Source organism: Lissotriton helveticus, chromosome 10, assembly GCF_964261635.1.
Source record: "Lissotriton helveticus chromosome 10, aLisHel1.1, whole genome shotgun sequence".
NCBI classification, from domain to species: domain Eukaryota; kingdom Metazoa; phylum Chordata; class Amphibia; order Caudata; family Salamandridae; genus Lissotriton; species Lissotriton helveticus.
In genome coordinates, this window is record NC_136071.1 from 235328137 (window position 1) to 235352112 (window position 23976).

Sequence of the window (23976 nt, forward strand, 5' to 3'; positions counted from 1 at the left end):
GTCCTCCAGCCTGCACCCTGTGCTTCTCTGGAAAGGCCCCCCGTTTACCAGAGGATCACAGAGCTCGAGGTAGAGCAGTGATCTCGGGTGATGGAAGCCCCCGCCTACAGGGCCTTGAAATCTAACCAATCAGCTTCGGGTGATGTAGAATTATGTGGCGAGGGCGCCCTCTACGTGCCACAAAGGCTGTTTCACCAGAGCTGCAGGATTTGCGCCAGCAGCTGCACAAATCCAATGTAAACGTTTTATATTAACCCACAGGGCCGCAGTGGGCAGCCACCGGGTTATCTGAAGCACCGCATCATTGTACACCATGTCCTGGGATGCTGAGGTCACCTGAGAGGTGACGTCTGATCCCACCTCAGAACAGAAGGAAAGACGTCAGGGAGAGCCAGCCCCTCCCCCACCCTAACACCCCTAACCCCCCTCCCGCACCCCCAGACATTTTCATCACGATGGACTTCCCTTCCTACAGATTTACGACCCCCCCCCCCATCACAGACCCCCTTTCAGGAGGGAGCTAGGCGCTATTCTAACAAACAGGCTCATGTCCTCCACAGCGCCTGGGTGTCCACAATTCTATTTTTTTTTAACCTTTTATATTTTAAATCAGGATCCAAACTGAGGTTCACGTTCTCATGACCTGCATTGTATACAAAACTACGTATCTGTACAATTTAATGTATTGTTTATTATTTGTTTAAAAGTTATTTCGATTTTACTTGATTTTCTCTGTCCCAGGAAACAAGTCAGCACAATGCTTAAACATATCTTTAAGTCTTGTCTCACAGCATAACAAACATATTCATATTGATAATCATGCCGTCTTATGTCTTGCTCACGTACAGCCATTGTTTTGATCTCTAAGTCTACCTTAATCTGTAAACCTATAACTACTGCTATGCAAAATTTGTGAAGCGCTCTTATGCCTTCGGGTCAAGTTCGCGCTATATAAAACTCCACAAATTAATGCTCTACATTCTCTTCGAAGACTTTCTCACACTCCCGGTCGGTCTTATACAAAGGAATATGTCCAAGCTGTGATGCAAATACTATACTCAACCAGCCCAGGGAATTTCACTTTTACAATACAATTATTTCGGCATCCAAATAGAGTGGAGTTTATTTAAACACTTGGGCAAATCACTGAACATGAGACTCAGTTTTTTGTCCTGATCTCTCTGTTTTTCTGTGTCGTTGCCTCTGTCACACTTACCTATCTCTTGGTGCCTTTGTCTTTTTATTTTCCATCTCTCTCTCTCCTTCTTATTCGTGCTCTCTCACAGTTTCACTTATGTGTGTCTCACTCCTGTCCAAGCCGTGCCCGCTGAATGACGGACGGGTAAGGGTCGTTGGTAGCAATTTCCCACAGTGTGCGCGCGGCGCCCCTGGCACCTCATTGCGGCGCACCGGGGTGCCGCGGCGCACAGTTTGGGAACCACAGCCCTATAAGTAAGTATATTATAAATATAACTTTTGTAGAATCAGAAGGTCTTGTCTAACGCCAGACTTAACAAGCATTTACAATGCAACGGTTTCGCCTTTTCAAAAGTTAGAGCTATTGGCATTGTAAATGACAAAATGTTTATTTATGTGTTGGTTTTGAAAACAGATAAATAAATGGCATTGTCATTTACATTGCCAATAGCTTAATCTCTCGCAAATGTGAGACCTATTTTACCCTACTGGACGAGCTCAGCAGACAGCAATTACTACCACACACACACACCCAGAGCCACAGACACCCAGACCACACACACACAGCCAGCCACACACACCCAGAGCCACGCACACACACACACACACCCAGAGCCAAACACACACACACACCCAGAGCCACACACACACACACACACACCCAAAGCCACACACACACACACACATACACCCAGAGCCACACACACACACCCAGAGCCACACACACACACACACACACACCCAGAGCCACACACACACACACACCCAGAGCCACACACACACACCCAGAGCCACACACACACACCCAGAGCCACACACACCCAGAGCCACACATACCCAGAGCCACACACACACACACACACACACACACACAGAGCCACACACACACACACACACACCCAGAGCCACACACACACACACACTCAGAGCCACACCCACCCACCCAGAGCCACACACACTCACCCAGAGCCACACACACACACCCAGAGCCACACACACACCCAGGAGAGCAAGCACAGCGAGGGGGCAGGGAAGCAAGCACAACGAGGGGGCAGGGAAGCAAGCACAGCCAGGGGGCAGGGAAGCAAGCACAGCCAGGGGGCAGGGAAGCAAGCACGGCCAGGGGGCAGGGAAGCAAGCACAGCCAGGGGGCAGGGAAGCAAGCACAGGCAGATTGCAGGGGAGCAAGCACAGCCGGGGGCAGGGGAACCAGGGGGTGGGGGAGCAAGCACAGCCAGGGGGTGGGGAAGCAAGCACAGCCTGGGGGCAGGGAAGCAAGCACTGGCAGGGAAGCAAGCACAGCCAGGGGGCAGGGAAGCAAGCACACTAGTCACTAGTAGGTTTCAAAAGAGATCCTGGGCTGCACAATTTTGAGATCAAGTATTTGTGCAACAGCTGGCCGGAGATCCCTACTGGAATACTGGGAGAGGTCATGAACCCTCTGCCTACTCAGAAACGCAGATAAGGAGCAAGATTAAACTTTCAAGCAGGATGAAACAGAAAGCATGATGATCAACGCATAACCAGTGTTGCTGCCACAGCCAGAGTTAAAAAAAAACGTAAAGAATGTCGCTACGACGCTTGGACAGAAAACTGACACCTACTGCAAGTCTGCAACTTTGGATCAACTGGCCTGCAGTGCCAGAGTCTCTCGTGAGCAAAAAGCATACCGGGCTCCTGTTATTTAATAATTAAATCGCGCACCGGGCGGAGAAGAGCTGCGGCAGAGGGAAGGGGGGGAGGGGGAGGGAGGCGAAGCGAGAGCGCAGCCAGAGTTTAAAAAAACGGTAAAGAATGTCGCTACGACGCTTGGACAGAAAACTGACACCTACTGCAAGTCTGCAACTTTTGATCAACTGGCCTGCAGTGCCATGGTCTCTCTTGAGCAAAAAGCATACCGGGCTCCTGTTATTTAATAATTAAATCGTGCACCGGGCGGAGAAGAGCTGCGGCAGAGGGAAGGGGGGGGGAGGGAGGCGAAGCGAGAGCGCAGCCAGAGTTAAAAAAACGTAAAGAATGTTGCTACGACGCTTGGACAGAATACTGACACCTACTGCAAGTCTGCAACTTTGGATCAACTGGCCTGCAGTGCCAGGGTCTCTCGTGAGCAAAAAGCATACCGGGCTCCTGTTATTTAATAATTAAATCGCGCACCGGGCGGAGAAGAGCTGCGGCAGAGGGAATGGGGGGAGGGGGAGGGAGGCGAAGCGAGAGCGGGACGGAGAAGAGACGGAGAAGAGCTGCGGGGAGGAGAGCTGCGGGCAGAAGGAAGGGGGTCCACGCACGACAACAAGCCGAGACCACAGGACACCCAGATGACAAAAACAAGCCACGGACGACGATACACAGAGACGACGGTACACCCAGAGGACGGTACACGGAGACGACAGGAAACGAGATAGACATACAAAGTCAATACATTTAAAAAAGTAGTACAAAATGCAGCTTACCTGCTTGCAAATCAAGGAAAGTGAAATCGCGCAGCCCACCCCTGCAAAGCACACGTTAGAAATGACAAAAACATGCCGAGCCAAAAAAAAAACAACAACCGCCCACCGCCGCATGACGTACGAAAAGAGGCGCAGAGCGAAAAAATCACCGGAACGCCCACGAATCTGCTCCCACAATGACTGACGCATCTCTCTTCCAATGGCTAGCCTCCATTTATGGAGCTAGCCAATGGAAGAGACAGGCGGGACAAAGCCCCGTACTGCTTAACAAAAGATTTCGCCTGTGCGAACACTGCTGCGCAGTGATGCCAGGCGAAACCTAAAAATGGCACGCTCATCTATCATGACAAGAGGCTATGTGGTCTAGCTTCTAAAGATGCTGACTTTGAAACCCAGGGATACAGGTTCAAATCCCAGCCTCAGCGCTTAGTTCAACATCCTGTGAGTCTTGCCATGTCACTTAATCACCCAGTGCCTAAAAATATAAAATGTGTGTCAAATCATTGGTGTAATTCCCTCCTTGATGTTCACGATCAAATATTGTCTCCAAACCCCATTCTACATACATCGCTCAGTTGCTTCCTATGTAGATTTGTTACATACAATAAATACATACATGACATCACGATGCATCTATTCTACACACCAATGCAGCCATGGTGTTTTCTCAAAGAAAACGTCAATCAAAGATGGCCGCCAAACAACCATTGTATATAATTGTATCAGTATCTGTGTTCTCTAGCAAACCGGTGTACTTACAACAGCTATAGAAACCCTTTTCGGTTTTATTTGCAGCACAGGAATACATGATTCATACCTGTGCAAAGAATTGGTACAAAGGGCTTAAAAGTACTGTAACCTGAAAAAATAGCTTAGCTACTAAAGGATGACTCGAAAAACAAAAAAAAGAATGAAGAACGTAGGGAGAAAGCCCTGACATAGTAAAGTATTGGCCCGCAAGTCATGGCACTGAGTACATTTCGTTGTAAGTATAGGTGCACATGTGATCAGGGTAAATGCTGTTACTCACAGTGCAAGAAACCATTGGCTGAAATGGGCTGGCTGGTTGTCAATTGGGCAGTATCGAACTCTTAATGACATTTGAACAGGCCAGTGGATGACGAGGGGTGGACCCTAGGTCCATTATGTATGTGTTTTTTTTATTTATGATTTGTTTTTTTATCGCCTGAGACTGGTGAGTAGCTAAAGCTGGTCGAAGGCCAGACCTAAAAACACTACTAAAACACTACTGTATACCCAAAAATCCATCTCCAACTCCAAATGTTGGGTAGAGTCTCACAAAGCAACAAACCGCAAAATCACAAATGCGCTAAAAACCCCACTCAAACCCGTAATTCGTTCACATGGAGTCCTGGGAAGTTACTTAGTTGTCTAATAAGAAGCAACAAAAAGGTTAGATACTAGGGGCCCCATTATGATATCGGGCAGATCGCCACTGCCAGCACGGCGATGGCGATCCGCCGGCCAAATGTCCCTGGTTCACCCCCTGCCATACTAGTATGGCTGGGGGCACCGCGGCTGACGGGAAGACGGTCTGCCTCTTTTCCGCTGGTCGGATTGCCGGCCAGGCGGAAAAGTGACACAATATGGTGGCGGTGCCTTGCAGGCACCGCCATCCATATTAGGATGCATGCCTTTCCAGAGCGGAGACTCCGTCATGGAAAGGCATGCAGGAAATCTCCGTGGGGGCCCATTGCGGGCCCCCGGGGGGTGGGGGTGGCTGCACTGGGAGGTACCCATGGTACCCCCCATCAATGCCATGCACAAGGTGGAAGGCACCGCGCGGTGTCTGTCACGTTATGCATGGCAATGCACAACATGGGCATTAATGCACCCGCCGCAATGGTAATGTCTAGGATGCGCCTGCCAGTCTAATTTGCATGGCAGGACCGCTACAACTTTGGAGGTCAGTCCCGTGCTCCGTTGCGGTGGTGGGCGGACAAAGTCTGCCCGTCATCGTAATAGGCCCTTAGGTGTTCTTCTTCATGACGGTGTGGTGCTGTCATAAGTAAGGCAGCGCCACGCCCACCCCCTAGCTCTGCCCGCGCCGCGGCGAAAAGGGTAATTCCTTTGTTTACTTTTTGTTCCGATGAATGGCAATAAAGTGAGTAGTATCTTGGCCTTGATCTCTTTCCCAATCCTACATCACAAACAATCACTAAGTATAAGGGTTTCAGATTGTCTTTTAACGTTATGATGTCTCATGGGGGTTTTGACACCTTTTATTGGATCATCTACTATATGCGTCCCCTAGCCCCCCTCCAATCCGCTCAAAGAAATGGTCTTCTGATAACTTTGTCTTGTCCATGTGATGATTCAACCCACCCAATAGACTAGTTACCATTTACAAACAAATTATTAGCAAAGCCAATAAGTCTTTGTTGCCTGCAAACATGTTGGCTTTGCCAATGCTTATTTTCTATGGAGATGTTTTTGAAAAACTTTATTACAGAAATGTTTACAAATGACGGCCCTTGCAGCACTTGTGCAACAGAGGCACCGGCAACCATCTTGGAATGGATTGTGTTTTACAGTATTATATAAACCATCCAACTATGGCCGCTTGTGTGTTACAAAAATACACCCCCCTCTCCCATGTGACGTGTTGCAAACAACTGTTGGGGACCAGTAGAAGTGCCTGGGGTGCTGTTGTTCCTTCACACTAGGAAAACAAATATCAGGAAAGGGTAAAATGATTTTTTCAAAAGAAAAATCAAAGTTTGCCTAAACAGACTTGGGGCACATGTTATGTAATCCTTTGCAGAACTGCACAGAGTTGCCAGTTTTAATTCAAATCTTGTGCACACTGAGGGTTGTAGATTGGTTCTGAAAGCTATAGACACTTCCCGGTACACTTTAGGTACACCTCTTTCCAGCTTATTTCTTCTGGAAGGGTGTTCCGCAGAAATGGGGCTGCTCCAATATGGGATTTAGATGTCGTGGGATTTATTTTGAATATCTTAATTTCCAGTGTTAGCACGTGTTGCTATTTGGGGTGTTACTATCACTAGAGAAGTTTATGAAAGAGCAACTTTAACGTGCAGGTTGTAAATTGTGACAGAATTTTAGTATTATACATGCCAGTTTGAATTTGATTCTAGATTCACCAGAAGCCAATGGAATTATGGCAGGATCTTACTATGTTGTGTTAAATGAAATCACAGGAGTGTGGATTACACTAATGGATGCAGGAAATAACCAGTGTTTGGACAATATTAATCTTCCAAATATGTAGATATAGAGCTAGGAATAGTGCATCTGTAGGTAGTCAATATTCTGGATTTAGTATTTTTGTAGGTCGATTTAGACAACTCAACAATGTTGCAGAATGTCATTTATACATTTTTGTACTGTGCAACAAGGCAACAACACTAGTTTATATTAGCACAATATTTAAAAAAATGGTACCTAATTTCTCTGCATTCTCTTTTCAGATATGCTGCAGCTCATCAACCAGGAGAATGATTTCTCTGGCCTTTTTGATGCTCCCTTCATGAATGGCAGTGCACCCATGCACCAGGAACCCTGTCCGCCGCTGAGTCTCTCAGGGCCAGGCTCGCTGGCCACCTCTCTCGACAGCCTTTTGGGGAGCACTGACCCTTCTCCTGTGGTCCCTGTCAAGGTATACCAGTCATCACTGGCAAGTTTCCAAACGCCACCACAGCAGCAGCAGGCCACCTCACCTCCGCAACTCGTGAGCATGCCCCCCGCAAGGCCGCCATCCCGCCAAGTCAAAGATGAGCCCATGCAGACGTCCGCTGCACCCCAGCCGCCGCAACTGTTGCAGGCGCCGCCTATTCAACAAGCACATCTGCAACAAAAACAGCAACATAAACAGGTGCAACAACAACAACAGCCGGATCAGTTGAAACAGTTGCAGCACCAGCAGCAATTGCAACATCCACCACCCCAGCAGGCTCCACCTCAGCAACAACAGCCACTGCTGCAACCACAGCAAGGTGTGCTCCTGGGCCATAACTTCATACCTACGTCACACTCGCAGTTTGCAACTCAACCTGTATTGACCTACAAGAACCAGAATGGCTTCACTGGTAAGGACTGGTTGTGTGCTTTAGAAAATGTTGCTTCTGGGTGAATTGTGGGGCGCGGGAAGGCCACGAACTCCCACACTTTGACAGCTGTGATGTGAATGTCACTCAGTAAGTGACAAAACAGACATCATGTACGTACTGATCCTAAAACACAGGTACCTTCTCTGTGCCAGCAGTGGGCATGTACTGGAAGGCTGATTTATGGTACTTCTTTTTTTTGATAACCAATTTTATTGACTTTTAGTTGCAACAAAGAACACCGCACCATTTAGAAATATTTATTTTATTTATTTATTTCAATTCATATAGCGCATTATCACCCCAAGGTCTCTAAGCGCTTGTACAGAGAAAAGAAGAAGACACCGACTCTACCGAAAACAGATGACTACCTTACGACCCTCCCCATGCTTCCCGAAAGAGAATAGTTTTTAACATTCAGCGGAAAGGCAGTAGGTTAGACTCCTTGCGGAGATTAGTTGGTAATTTATTCCACGCTGCAGGAAGCAGAGTGGAGAAAGCACGCCCTCCCAAAGTGGACAGGCGGAAGCGTGGATTAACCAGAAGAGCGGCTTCAGAGGACCGTAGCATCCTACCCGGAACGTAGCTAGATAATCTGGTTTTAATGTAACTAGGCGCATTACCATAAAGTGCCTTGTGTGTAATACACAATCCTTTAAACAATGCCCTCTGTCTAACAGGGAGCCAATGTAACTGACGCAGGAGAGGTAAAGCATGTGTTTTCCTAGGCTTCTTAAAAATCAATCTCGCTGCATCGTTCATTACTGTCTGAAGCCTCGCAAGTTGTTGCTTGGGCAGCCCTATGTACAGTGCATTGCCGTAGTCCAGTCGTCCCAAAATTATAGCTGACACAGCACTTCTTAGCGTGGAAAACGACAGCAATTGGGCGATCTTACGGAGCTGTCTCAGAAGACCAACACACGTACCTACCACTACAGACACCTGTTTCTTCATAGACAAAGTGCTGTCAATATGGATTCCCAGGCGTTTCACCACGGTTGCTGGTTCCGGCGTCCTGCCCAACTCCCTGGGCCAAAACCCATCATTCCAGGGGCTACCCGAGATGGCTATAGGCAGCACCTCGGTTTTATCCGGATTAATCTTCAGGGAGTTTGCGGACATCCAATTTACCGTATACCTTAGAATGTTATGCAACCTGGCTTGTGCTCCCGGAGAATCCTCTATTTGGATGACGATCTGTGTATCGTCAGCATAATTAAAGATCTGACATTCCATCTGATTGAGAGCCGAAATCAGTGGCTGCAGGTAGATGTTAAAAAGGAGCGGTGAGAGAGCCGAACCTTGCGGCACTCCACAGGTAATGGCCGCTGATGTTGATACTAGGTCGGACACCTGCACCTTCTGCGATCTATCTTGCAAGAAAGAGGTGAGCCAACCTAGTGCAGGCCCCCCGATGTCCAAGTCTCTCACCCGGACAGCAGTTGACTATGACACACCGTGTCAAAAGCCGCGGAGAGATCGAGTAGCACCAGGGCCCCCGGGATCTTCTTATCAGCTCTACACCTCAATTTGTCTAGAATAGATACCATCACCAGCTCTGTGCTGTGATGTACCCGGAAGCCAGCCTGATTTTGCTCTAGCAGATCATTGATCTCCAGATGTTTAGAGAGATATGTCAGCACATGCTGTTCCAAAACCTTTGCTAAAAAAGGTAGTTGGGAGATGGGCCTAAAATTCGTTAGGATTTTTGTATCCGTCCCTGGCTTCTTAAGCAGCGGAATCAACCGGGCCTCCTTAAGCATAACCGGCACTTGTCCAGTTTCCAAAGACTTATTAAGAAGATTGAGAACATCCTCTTCCATCCCTGGCATAGCTAGCTTAAAAACCCTCGGGGGGCAAGGATCCACCTGGGAGCCTGACTTTACCCTCCCTACCAGGCTGGCTAGCATCTCCTTCGTGATCAAGGGAAAAGGGAAAATACCCCTTAGAAAACAAGACCAAGCATATCACATTGGTATAAAAGACTTGACGTACATACGGCCAATCTCAGCAAACCCACTTCCAAGCTAGAGATCATATCAGTCCAAATCAGTCTTCTATCACTCCGACCCATTTGCCCCACATTCTGTGAAATTTCTTAGGACAACCCCATGCCACATAAAGAGGCCATTCCTGTGTGGCTCTCAGCCCTGGTGCCATCCAGCCCCTCTGTGATGCCCAGGAGAACACGAGTAGGGACGATGGGAACCTCCCAGCACAAGACCTCCGAGAGCTCTCCCGTTACTGACTCCCAATACCCCTGTATTGCAGGGCAAAGCCACACCTATGGAACTTCTTTTTATGGATTTTTTAATGTTACAACAACGGCACCGATGTCCCTGTGGGGGAGCTATAGAGCGATTAGCCACAACGTACATAGATTTGGGTGGGTTATACAGGGTAGAACATCGTTGGAAGCTTATTTTGTTTATTTAGAATAACATATACAGCTTACATTTAAATGTTTATATTGTTTGTTAATTCAAATATGTGTAGAAACCATAACATAATAGCAACGGTAAACAATAATTCATAACTCAACACATGGCAAAAATCATGAAAACAAACAACTATCTCACAGGACACTGGCTATTGGGCTTGAGGTTGCTTTTCTCACAGTCGCTTTCCATCAAACATTGAAGTGTTTTAAACCGAAGACAGAAAAAGATCTGCTTTTACAGATCTAAAATATAGAAAAGATGGGCAGAGGTACTGACCCCATATGTAGTGTTAGTATTATTTGTCATTATTTGAACTTTAAACTTTATATAATAATTTAAGATATTATGCTCAAACTTTGGATAGATCCATAGTAATTTGAAGAATGCAGGCTTGAATTTATAATGTATCTAAGGGCCTTATTAGACTTTGACGGACAGGGTAAAAAACGTAGCAGGTGTCCTGTCTGCTGTATTGCAAGTGCATTATAGTGAAAGGCACTCTGAATACTGTGGCCGGGACATCGCCGCCTGCTGTATTACAAAAGCATTATAGTCAAAGGCAATCTGAATACAGTGGACGGGACATTCCAAGGTACTCTAAATATGGTGGATGGGACAGTCGTCGTCTGCTGTATTACAAGTGGATTATAGTCAAAGGTACTCTAAATATGGTGGACGGGAGGGACAGTCGCCGTCTGCTGTATTACTAGTGCATTATAGCAAAGGCACTCTGACTACGGTGGACGGGACATTCGCCACGTTCTAGTGGAGTCCCAGGTACGTCAGGCTCGAATTAATATTTGGCATAAAAACAGTTGATGGGCCTATCATTTAAAATAAAAAAATACCACTAGTTTGGACCATGTATTCGCACACAGCCTTCCTTTTTGCATGCTGCTCATCATTTCGTTTAGAGTGTCAGTGCTCGATTCATTGCATATCCTATATTCTCGACGAATATAGGATATGTAATGCAACGGTGGAGTGAGCTAAAGAATGATGATGGATTCAACCCAGATCAGTTGACTGAGGGTGAGTGTTTGATTTGCTCCAACGCTCCGTCCATCATCCCCTTTGGTATCGCTTTGTTCGCCCTAAGTTGTCCGGGTATGCCCAGACGTGGATCCCTTGCTCACTTTGCCACTGAAGGCAGTGGAGTGAGCTAAAGAATTATAATGGATTAAACCCAGATCAGTTGACTGGGGGTGAGTGTTTGATTTGTTCCAATGCTCCGTCCATCATCCCCTTTGGTATAGCTTTGTTCGCCCTAAGTTGGCAGGGTATGCCCAGACGTGGGTCCCTTGCTCACTTTGCCACTGGATTCACGCTAGCCTGGCTGATGACTGCTGATTAGCCAGAAACCGGTCCCAGGATGCTTGTTTCCAGTCCAGTTAAGACATGTCTTGGCAGTTCGGGCTGGACTGTTCCCATGAGGCACAGGGTCAGACTGATTTGCATATGGCCATGTCTGAACTGGGGTGGTGGAGTGAGCTAAAGAATGATGATGGATTAAACTCAGATCAGTTGACTAGGGGTGAGTGTTTGATTTGCTCCAACGCTCCGTCCATCATCTCCTTGGGTTTCGCTTTATCCTGTATTCTCAGCACTTCTTTATTGCTTTATGACATAATTGCACAAAGCTTATTAAACTTGTTATCTTTAGTTTTGGGTAAATTTAACATTAGAATATTATTCCTCAAGATGGCGCAAGGAGAAGATTGAAAAATCCTGTCCTTCGTAGCGGATGGTAGGCTTGATTAGAAATACCCAGTATGGGCAATTTCCCAATCAAGCGATATATGTATATGTGTGAGTTTGGCTTTTTGCAGCGCACGCTGTCTGCTAATTTTGCTAACTTGGCGTTGGGAAGTTTAACCAAGGTTGAAAATGTCCTATGTAATGTGTGCATTTCACATTGTGTTGATGGTGTAGATGTAAAGATTGTGTTAGCAGAGCAGATTTTATTCAATTTATTTTTGGCAAACAGTTCTCCTCTCTAAATAGGTTGCTCCCCTGTCTCCCCGCTTAAATTCTAAAATGAAGCACTCTGGCCTTTTTTTGTGCCAGATTAAAAGAATTGGGTCACCAGGTCAACTTTTTATTTTTTCCAATATTTTGCTTATTTTTTAGTTGGCTGTGGAGTTCACGATTTTGGAGATCTTTGTTCTGGAGCAGGCGGGAAGAACATTAGCAGTAATTGCTAGCGGTTTGAAGACTGTTCACTTCACTAACTAGTAAATTATTGGTCTGCGCCACCCTTTGTCAGTGTGTAAGCCTCCATCCAACCAAACTAAGTACTCATACCTTTCTGAAGAAGACTAGTTAACTGAGCTGTTGACGGTCACACCTCTTTACTTTCAGCTGTAGGCTTGCCTTACTTGGTCCAATAGCTTCTGTTGTAGGCAAGCTACATTGCTTTTAAAGGTCAGTCATTTCTGAAGTAGACTGTAACGCTTGTAAATATTTATTTTAGATATTTCATGACTAACATTTTGTCAAGGAGCAAATCTACTTGACATTACAGTAATTTCTATGCGGACTTACTTGACTTGAATTTACACCTTGTTTTGCAAACACATGCCCATTTGAGGTTTAGGCGGATAAAGTGCTTGGTCCAGGATCGAATCCAATTTTTGGGCTAAGTGGCGACACCGAGGTTAGGACCCAGGCTTCAGGTCCCAAAACCAACAATTTAGCCTCTGTCTCACATCAGAAAGGCAGTATTTGCTAAAGTATTGCTGTTCTCCCATTTTTTTCAACTTTAAAGCTTTATTAATAAAACACAAATTGCGTATATCATATCCAGGCCATTGAAGTGTCGCATTCCTAAACATACGTTTGATGAGCCCTCTGTTATTAATAATCTCGATTTCATTTGGCCAATCATATGCTTTCTTTTATTTTACATAATGCCATTAGTAATGTCGGTCCAGAACTCTGAGATGCACTGGTTGCATCGTGCCTCAGAAGCGTACTATATGCCTCTACATTAGTTCATGATGTCCCAGAATCACCATCTCCGATATGTCATAATTAGGCTCCTGGTTTTATGGTATTTATTTTTTCGCCTTTTCCGTCTGTATTTATCCATATTTATTTTTTGATAATTTTATCTGTTTTGATCCATATTTATTTTGGGGTTTGATGAAAAATTAAGCTGAAAGTAGTATATTTCCACATTTATATAGCCAATAAATATGCACTCATGCTTGAATGTCTATCAGGTTTCAGTGCTGTGAACACCCGCAGAAGATAAATCAGTGCCCTTATAAGAAAATATGCAAATTTCAGTATTAACCATGTGAATATCTACTGCTGTTAAACCCTCTTTACTAAAATTCCTTTATTTTTTAACCCCCCCTTATCAATCCACACATCTATTGGCTTGGCAGTCGTGGCAGACAATATTAGGAATTACTCAAAAAGCAACCCAATTTCCGTTTTTATCAACATTTAAAAATAAATACAGACTAGAAAATGAATGTTTTCTGTCTGTATTTAACTGTAAAAATCAGTAAAAACGGAAAACAGGGAGCCTTAGTCATAATTTGGGTATCCCAGGACATTCTTAATGCGACTGAGTAGTTCCGTCCATTGTAGCTTCAGTTGTGAGCATGTCTTCTATTCTTTAACGTTCATACCTTTATCAAGTGCACATCTTCAGTAGACTAGCAATAACCCTGGAACCAGCGCGTGACCTTTTTGTGGCATCAAGTACCAATTAATTTGCAGAACTGTTGTCAGGACTGCATCATCCTGTGACCCACTGCTATATCCTACCACAGCGTTTTGTAATCCATATAGGTGATCTTTCTATCAAGCGTGTGCTCCTATGACAACAGATAAGGCCACTTTGACTATATCTCACCTTTCTGTAGTAGCTTATTGATCTTCTAAACTACCTCTTTTAAAGTAGTATATTCTCTCCCCAGGGCCAAAATGGTGTAAAAATTCTAACTGCGGATTCTCTGTTCATTGGATATATTACTGTATGACGTATATGGAAATAATGCAGCCTGTCCAACTCACTCAGTCATAAACCAAATATTTAGATGGCATGCTACTTCTGTACAGCCTGTTGGCGAAAAACTAGTCAACCTGTACCTACTGTGCTACTGCTTGCAAGGGGTGGGTCTTAGTTTTTTTTTATATCTCCCTATGCCCAATTTCTGGTCATCGGTGAAAAGGCAGCTCATTCCAGAGTGTTTTTGATTTCTCGTTCTTCCCAAAACACGTGTTAGTTGATTGACGCGTTTTTACAGGCACATATAGCATAAACAGTGATGTATATTGCCTTCAAACACTCCAGAGTAGCACAATGTTTTAATGTGTTCACTGTTGGCCACATCGAAGTCTTTCTGAAGTAGCAGTGGTATGATCTAAGGGGATGCTTTTGTGATAAACAGTTCTTGCTGCAGAGTTTGCAATTTTCTTAGTCTGTTCTTTTTGGCAACCCTCAATATAAATGCATTACGGTAATGTAGTAGTTCCCAAATGAGCACCACGGGCACGTTGCTTTATGCTTGTGTTTGCGTAATCTGAGGTAGTACTTGCTGCACGGGCAGAAGAGGATGTAGAGTCACCACCAAGATTTTAAGTTTGGGTAAATTTGGGATCAGTCACTGAAATCTTTATACGAAAGGGCCAGTTTGTGTACAGCATTTTTGGGCCAATGATCATCATCTTTGTTTTTTTGTGTTGTAGTTAGTTTCATCCTGTCTAGAAGGGTCCTATGGTCAGTTATATCATAGACTGACATAGGATTAAGATATCTGCATACATCAGAAACTACTTTTTCCATTAGTCCTTGCTCAGCCCTTGCTCCTGCCTTGGAGAAAATTGAATTAGCAACTTCTCAGTGAGCTTTGCTTTCTAATGAGGGTTCCCTGCAAAGCTGATTTCTACTGAATACGTTTCACAGAGATTGCCTTTCTTATTGGTCAGTAGCTGGAAGGATCCGCATGAACCGCTTTTTTTTCCAACCAAGGTCAGTCTTGTTTTATTTAATGCATCTGGAATACCGCATTATGTAACCGACAAGTTACTATTTTTAGCACTTTGAACAGTAAATACTTCAGCATGTACAGTTCACAGATGTAGCTGAAAGGGGATGCTTTTTATATACTTAAGACTTCCACCCTCAATCTGATTTTGTCTACATTAGCTATTGAATTCAGCCCAAATTATGTACCTCTTGACCTTGTTCTATAAGGGGAAGCATTACAGGGTCACCTCAAGCGATCAGGGACAGCTTATTTTCTGTACCTTACGTTATGAATGTTTCCAAAGACAATATCATATATATCGTTACAGTACTCCACTGAAAATGGAATTCTGAAACCTGGGGTACTGATTTTCCATTTTCTTTTGAAATAATTAATTTCCCTCCTTGAGACCCTCGCATTTTGGATAGGTCTGCTACCTCTCCACTGTCCCATTAGGGAGGCCACCGCATTTCACACCTTTTAACCAGTCACAAGTATAAAAGCACTGGCCAGTGCTCAAGACGGGCATACTTGCAGCTCCTCTCATGGCCACAGGGGTCACTGTTGCTCTCTTCCATTAACTTGTTTATTTTTGTAGAGTGCAACATTGACTATAGTTTCTTAAAGCAGCTGATAAAATGCTACAACTCCATAAGCATTTAGAATGGGTGAAAATGATAAAACATACAAGAGCGAATAAGGAGCGAATTCAGAATTAAAAAGCAGCCCCTTTGCCTTCATGCAAAAAATCTGAAGGTCAGGAAGATCCTCTTTGCATTATAAGTGATGTTGTTGTATAACGGTGGCCAAAAACTGGCTTAAAGAGAAAGTGCCCCTCTTCTGTGTGCTGTCCTGGAAGCCCACAAACTCTTGACAGAAGCGTACACTTAAAACAAGCTTTGCTAGTATTGTAAAGACTACCAGGAAGATTGTTTTCAACTTAAAAAAAGGATTAAGAGTACAAATGAAACTACTTCTTTACCTGCTATTTGCCAGCCAACATCCACTACTCTGGCTAAAAAAGGGTGTATTGCACTAAGCGACAACACGTTTTTGCTTTTGTCCAACCGGCTTCCCATCGGAGTGAGGCATGGCCAGACCCTCGTCGACATTGAATCCATAGAAATGAGTGTCATGCTAGGACTGACCCAAAGCAAACACCATTCTGTTTGTCTCAGCTAATTTAGAGGATGTGTCCCATCCTCTCACAAAGTAGCAGAGTGGACATATTTGAGATTGCTGACTGTGACGTCCCCATGCTGCTTCACACAGTCAACTTTGATGGTTTGCGGGTTATGCGGCGCTGGGTTCTGCATTTCCAGCTCTTTCTCGAGCAGGTATCTCCTATCTTATCAGCTTTATTGTAACCAATTGAAGCTGCCTGATGTTCCATTCGATATATGTCCACCCCATCTCCGCTGGTGCATAACAGTGATCCTCTAACAGATTGCGTTTACACAACATTAGTAAAAAATTTGCTTATGGGTCTACCCCTCAACAAAATTAAAGAATTTAGCATGTAACCTGTAGTAAATATACATCCATTTGTTGGTCTTTTTAAACTAAACCTTGGATCTTTGGTTTTGTGGTCTCTGTGTCAAGATAATTCTAGGTTAAGAGGGTTACATGTTCATTAGTGTGTCACATAGTAGGACCCAAAATGGAGAGGCATGGCCCTGATAGGGGAACTGTGTCCTGTCAAACTTGTCGTTCAAGGAACACTCTCTAACAAGGCCAGAGACACAAATGCAGAAATCCCTAATAATACCTGTTAGACATGGCAACTTTAGGGTGGTCTTCCCCTAAACGTTTTGCCTTCTCCCCTCCTGTTGTTGCTGAAATTCGTTTTGTTGGCTTTAGGACTCTGTGCACTTTACCACTGTTAACCGGTGCTGAAGTGGTTGTGCTCACTCCTTTAACCCGTTAAGTGCTGCTGTCGGCCGTTGAACGTTCGGAGCACTACCTGGCTGGTGCTGCGCCGTTCAACGGCCGACGCAGCCCCGCCCGCTCTTTAAAACGGCCGCACTGCCGCGAAAAAATGGCAGCGGTTAACGGGTTAAACATGGTCACATTTGGCTTACATCCCATTGGCACATTTAATTTACTTAACCGTTCCTAGTAAAGTGGTACTACACGTACTTAGGGCCTGTAAATTAAATACTACTAGTGGCCTGCAGTTCTTATTGTGCCACCCACTCAAGTAGCCCAGGTAAACAGGCCTCAGGCCTGCTGTTGCAGCCTGTGTGCAGTTTCATACTGCTAATTGGACTTGGAAAAATAAACCCTTTGCCAAGCCTAAAACCCCATTTTTACTACATATAGGTCACCCCTGGAGTAGGCCATTAACAGCCCATAGGGCAGGGTGCATCATATTAAAATAGTTGGACATGTACTTGTACGTTTTACATGTCGTGTAATGAACAACTCATAAAGTCTTTTTTCAATACTTGGATGCCTACCGCACCCATAGAATAACATTGAGTTAGCTTATTACATGTAATAAGTGATAACTTTTGTTTGGGAACAGGTAGAAATATCATGCTGGGTGTCTAGAGAATTTTAATTTAAAATCTCCTTTAATGGTAAAGGTGGATTTTCAGTCACATTTCTGAAAATGCCACTTTTAGAAAGTTGGCATTTTCCTGGCCTAACCATTTGGCACCTGAATCCTCTGTCATATGATTATTTGTAGTTGGCATTTGGACTTTATATACTCTTCCCAGACTGTAACACAAAAGGGAACTGGGTGTTGGCAAGGTGGGTCATCCTGGTAAGATAGAAGTGGAGCTGTGCACACCCCCACATACATTTTAAAGGAGCTGCTTCCGCACACACACAAAGACATAAGGGACTTCACATTAGCCTTTTGCCACCCCAGACATACTAGGACCAGGGCAGGGAGGAAGGGATTTCCAGAACCGTCTTGGGGGGGACTCTAGAAGGTTCTACCACTTCAAATCTGGCAGCAGGTACAAAAATAAGACCCTTGACCCACTTTTCAGTATACTCCTGGACCTGTGTAAACTACAAAAGAATGACTGTTGTGCTGCCAGAGAATTGCCCTGCTGCTTGAAACATGCCCTACTTTCTGAGAAGGAAGACTGGACCTGCTCCCTTCATCCCAGGCAGATTGACTCCAAGGATCTGCTGACTGACTTCCTGTTCTGAGTGACAGGGACACAACAAGTTCCAGAGCCCTCCCTTCAACTGCCAAGCTGGCCTGCTACATCTGGACCTTCTTGAGCCATGCAGGCCTCTGCTAAAGTCAGTTCCTGATCCACTAGAAGCACTTCCTCAGGTCCTAGGCCCCTGGTTGGCAACAGAGTGCACTACTCTGAAGTAAAATGGAGAAATCTTGGAGTTCGTGCCGATATCTTGCCACCTGTGACAACCCCGAATGTGAAGCTCAGGTGGACTGAGCTGTTTACCCTACAGTGACCACCAATGACGATGCCAACACAAGATCTTCACATTGTGCTACAGCGATAACAGCCGAGAGTGACAGTCCATACGAAACTCCAGCAACGACCATCCATGATGCCTCATAGGACCGTTGCACTACAGCGATGACCATCTGTGATGCTGTTCTAACGGACTCCTCTCCCATGAACTGTACTCTTTGCACCAGACTGAGAAGATAACTTTTCCAAAGACTAACCTGGTCCCTGTATCCTGCTGTCCATGCTTCAAAATGGCCGGCCTAAACTAGTAACTTTCCCCCGGACTAGCATGACAAGAAAACCGTGAGTGGCGCCTTGTGCTGTTAGGTGATGTGCTTACCTCTTTGAAATTACATATCTCCGTTTCTAATGATTGGATTTTTGTTATTTTGGTCTAATTGTACTTATCAAAATTTACTCTGGTTTTCTAAAATGGTGTGGGATTTTTTCTTATGTCATGTTTCATTTTATTACTGGTTCTGTGCTGCAAAACTACCTTACACATCACCTCTAAATTAAGCCTGGCTGCTTTTGTGTCAAGCTACCAAGCACAGGTTGATTTAGTGACGCTTGTGGCTCACACTGACAGGGATTGTAGTTGTTGCTTGAGGAGGGTCATCACCCTGTCCGCCACTCTCCTGGTTTTCACCCTCTATTTAGAGTTGGGCGAGCCGTCATTTTTCTGCCAACAGACCCGTTGTGGAGAGCTTAGACCGACTGGCATTGTACTGTCAGTGGAAGTTTTGCAGACCTTCCCGCCTATTGAGGGCAGACAACCCAAAATACTTTGTGATCGCCATGGAAAGCTTGGTTCTCCTGAACATGAAATCAAATAAATGACCCCCAAAATACTGAGAGAAAACTCAAATCGTATCAGGAACATTTATTTTAAGTCTTGGATGTTTCTGTCATCTTCTGTGCCTGTAATGAACAACATTCTATAAACAAAAGTAAGTGGATTATTTCCGGTTTGGAAAAGACCAGAAATTAATTTGCATTACTTTATCCCGACAGTGATATCACTGAAAAATCGAATCGTGTGACGTTTTACCCAGTTCAGGCGATAGGACAGTTGTGTTTTGGAAGCCGATGACATGATGAGGAATATATGACATGGCAAAGCTTGCCTTTTACTCATTCTGGGCTGCTTTAACCCCTTGCGTGCTCCCGTTGGCCATTGGCCGACGGGAGCACTACCTCTCTAGTGCTGCCCCACCCACCCTTTAGAACACCCACACCGCGGCGGAAAAAACGCCGCGGTTAAGGTGTTAACCTCACTGCTGTGTAGCTGCAAAAGCAAACATCTATGCTGGACTTCTTTATTTGCTCCATGCTATTCAATACTAAGGGGTTGATTACGATGTTGTTACGAAAGCATTCCGAATGAATCGGTTTCGGAATGCTTTCCGAATGACTTGGATCAGGGGAGTCGGAACGTTTTTGATGCATCCGGATACGATTTGGTCAGACTCCCATTGACTTCAATCGGAGCCTGTGTTCCAAATGAGAACACAGGCTCCCATTGAAAAAGGGGTGGTTGGGGAAAATCGTGCATCCTGTGGCGGGCACCGCATGGTGCCTGCCGCATGCATGGGTAGGGGGACCCATGGGTACCCCCACGGGCCCCCTTCGGCAGGACCCTAGTGAAGGAAGGCCTGCTACGGGCCCCCAAAGTCAGATTCCAACAGATGATCTATTTCGGAACAACCGATCCAGAAAGGCTGTCCGAATCTGACATCCTAATTGCTCGGCTAGAAACGCACTCTGTAGACTGCTACGATTCGGCACTGTCCGACTCGGTTGCTCCCAATGCCTTTCGGAACCGAGTCGAACAGTTTGAATGCTTCCACGCCATTGTAATCACTCATTGGGAAACGTTTCATAGTCGGTCCGAAAGGTGGGTTCCGAATCGGATTCAGATGAATCGAATGCCATTTGGAGCCTTTCCTAACGACATCTTAATTGACCCCATAATATAAAATTAAAATGAAATGATGAACATGTGTTTAAAATTCCTTACTGGATTGTTTGGAATATATAGAGCACTATCATTTTAGCTGTACCGGTATGGATTTATGAATGATTTTTTATCGGAATAAGGAGTTGGAGAGACATATCAAAGCAGCGGCATCTTGTCATCTCGTAACTCCTGCCACTGCTTTGGAGCATACATTCAAGGAACTACGCAACTTTCAGAGTCTTAATAATAATTCTCTTTATGCTTAGGCAGCTGGCTTTCACCTCTTAAAAGGTTCAATTTGCTGCTTCCCTATAGGGAGTATGACGACTAGTAAATATGTAGGCCCAGATCACTATGTTGGCAGGTATGTGTCTCTTCCACTCTGTTTCAGCAGCCGTGGGAATTCTGTGTCTCTGTTGAATGCCTGTCTGTGTGTTTCTTCTGCTTTATGTATGACGGCACTGTCTGCTGGTGTCTGCCGATGCAGTGGGTTATTGCTTTTGTATTAATTTGTGCTGCTGTTGCATGTTTTAGCTATGTGCTTTTGTATGTCTCTGTGGTTGTATTTGCTGGGTGTGTATGGGTGATTTCTGCTGCGTGTCTGTTGAAGTGTGTCTTTTCTGCTGTGTGTGTGTTGCAGTAAGTTGTTTCTGCTGTGTGTCTGTTGCAGTTTCTGCTGTGTGTCTTGCACACATGAGGAGACGTAGATTGGAAGAGACATTCAAAAGAAACACCCTGTAGAGGAAATGACAGGTGGCAGGGACATAGGTCAGCAATGATTATTTTTTGTGCTGCTACTGTTGCCTGCTATACACCCTTCTGTGTAGTGGGTGAGCGTAGAAGCTGGAGTGGGCTATCCACGACAGCCTGTTGAAGTCGCTCAGTCTGTGGGTCCCTTTATGCCTGTGAGGCAATACGGGGAGCTCTGGACGCAAAAAAAGGAATGGGAACGGGGCATGGTTTGAGCAGATACTCCAAGAGTGAGTTTGGTTGTGTTGACTTATCTTCACAGAAAAGTCATAAATACCTGCTTTATAAATCTGCTGAAGTCAACCGGACGCGGGAAACTGGACAATAGTGTTCTGGGCTGCCTGTAAAAGTCCATGTGTTGAACCTTGGATTTAAAGCCCAGGTCCAACCTATGGAAATAACCTGACAGGAGATTTTTTGTTGATGGTGATAAAGCCATCTTACTGGTTGCTACTCTGATGTCCTGTTACTTTCTCCTTCGTCCTCCGTTCATTGTATGCAGCTGTGCAGCAGGCGGTACCAGTGCAACAGTTGCAAAATCTGGCGACCTCATCCCAGCAGATGCAGCCGGTTACCATCCATACTCAGCTGCAGAACATCTCTCCCCAGCAACTTCTGACCGCCACCACCATGAGCTCGGGCCAAGCCGGCTCTCCACACATCCAGCAGGTAGGTGTGGGGGCTGGGGCCAGGAAGTGTTAAAATAAGGCTAGGCGTGCACAGAGTCCAGACAGGAAGTGTCCAAACTCAAATCAGCAAGTAAACAGTTCAAGGCACACCAGTTGCTTACTCACACATATACTTCTGATAGGGCTAGCCTTGTAAACGATTTTCTACAGCTGTTTGAAATCATGGATTAAACATGAATAACTTTCACCCACAACTGATTTAAGCCAACACATTCACTCTACTGAAGGCGCCTCTCCACAGGCTAAATCACAATCTGGGTTGTGACATAAACCTTGGAAACCGCTTAGAAAGTCATCCTCCCACGACTGATGCCGTACCAGTGACAGATTGAGCATTTTATCAAATACTTTAACATGACATATCAACAAAGTACATGTTCAGGACTGGAAATGCACTATGTCAAGGCAGCAAATGTGCAAGATTGAAGCAGCAAGTACCCAAACTCAGATCAAAGTCATAAAACTCAAAGACTGGGAGTGCGTGCATTCAGAACGCGCAGATCATACGTTCATCGCAAGTAGTGCCCTTCCGTGCCAGGAGTTTGCACAAGAACAATCTTCGAAGTGAAGGAACTCTCGAAATTGCACAAACTCAAACCAGAAAGTGCAGGAACTTGAGGCATTAAGTGTGATAAGTCAGGGCTGGAAGCCATTAACTTAAGAAAACATGTCCTTTGTGCTAAACTCAAGTCAAAAAGTGTTTCCTAACTCAAGACAAAGCACCAAGGTGCTCAGAGCATTCAATCCTAACATAAAATGTGGGCTATCATGGCAGAAAGTGCAAAACCTCAACAAAGGACATAGTGATCTCCTGACCAAGACTAAATGTGGGCTGAGGTAATATGCTTGAGTGCTCAACTTGATATGAGAATGGAACAAGATAAATAAATCTAGGAAACAAGACAGGAAGTGCATAGATGTAAAAGAGGCAGAGTGAAAAAGCAGGGAGTATACAACCTCAAAAGAAAGAGAAAGGTGACGCAAAATTGGAGCTGGAGAAAGTAACAGCCTTATATGCAGAAGTTATGGTCCCAGCTTTTGTTTCCCACGAACCAGAACAATACTATAGTAGGCCCTCTCTGTAACTGGACACACTACACCCAAAAGGGCAGGTTTTCTCTGTAACATAAACAAAGGTCTATCCATACCTCTGGTAGATCACACTATGGGCCAGCTGTCCGCCTGACCTCAACATGTAAGCCGAAACTTTCGGATCGACCTGAGGGCATCAACCATATACAGAATGTCGAGGAATACATTTTGAGGATAAAAGAGAAAGCGAAAGACAAGCAGTGTGAGAGCATGAGACAGGCAGTGCAGGAACTTAAACAGAGATTTCAGAAAGCAGGAATCCAGAAGTGAGGTTTTTCACTGAACTTTAAAATAACAGAGAAAAGTCATAATTCTTGGATGAGACTCCATTGGGTCAAAGGGCTGTTGAGGCTTCCTCAAAGTGAGACTATCCTCAGAGGTCACAGACTTGCACCCGATGAGCTAGAATTGGTGTACCCAGAAGTCTGGGAATCCTTTGCTATTAAGTGGGTATTAGACGCAAAGCAAAAAGTTAAGACCAGGGTCCATGTCAGTTGAGAGCGAGCATTTGGAGCAAAGGGAGACAGAACCTGACACGGTAGTGATGAATCGAATCAAAAGGAGTGGTTGAAAGCCAGGAATTCTCAGACTAGGAGGTGGGAGAACGGAAGGGAGGAAGATCGATGAACAAAACCAGGAAAGCTAGACCAGGAGGTGGGAGAACAGAGGACAGGGTGAATGCTGGGCACAGAATGGAAATCTGAGACCAGGAGGTGGAAGAACGGTGATCTGGAAGAAAAGTGACCAATAGCAGGGAACGTAACAAGACTACTAAAGGGAAGATGGTAACTGGAAATCTTGGAAATAGGACTACAGGGAGCCACAGCCACGAAGTCAGAAAACATGAACTTTGAATTGTGAGGATTGAGGATGGGGAACAA

At 45.1% G+C, this 23976-nt stretch overlaps 1 protein-coding gene across 5 annotated transcripts in view; it reads left to right on the forward strand.

Moving 5' to 3' along the window:
- SREBF1 (sterol regulatory element binding transcription factor 1) overlaps positions 1 to 23976 on the forward strand; it is a 98655-nt gene that overhangs the window by 18884 nt on the left and 55795 nt on the right. For all 5 annotated transcript variants that reach the window (XM_078665202.1, XM_078665205.1, XM_078665203.1 and 2 more), the window contains exons 2-3: positions 7103 to 7720; positions 21817 to 21983. In XM_078665202.1, the coding sequence (XP_078521328.1) occupies positions 7103 to 7720; positions 21817 to 21983 (785 nt within the window). The remainder of the gene's footprint in view (positions 1 to 7102; positions 7721 to 21816; positions 21984 to 23976) is intronic.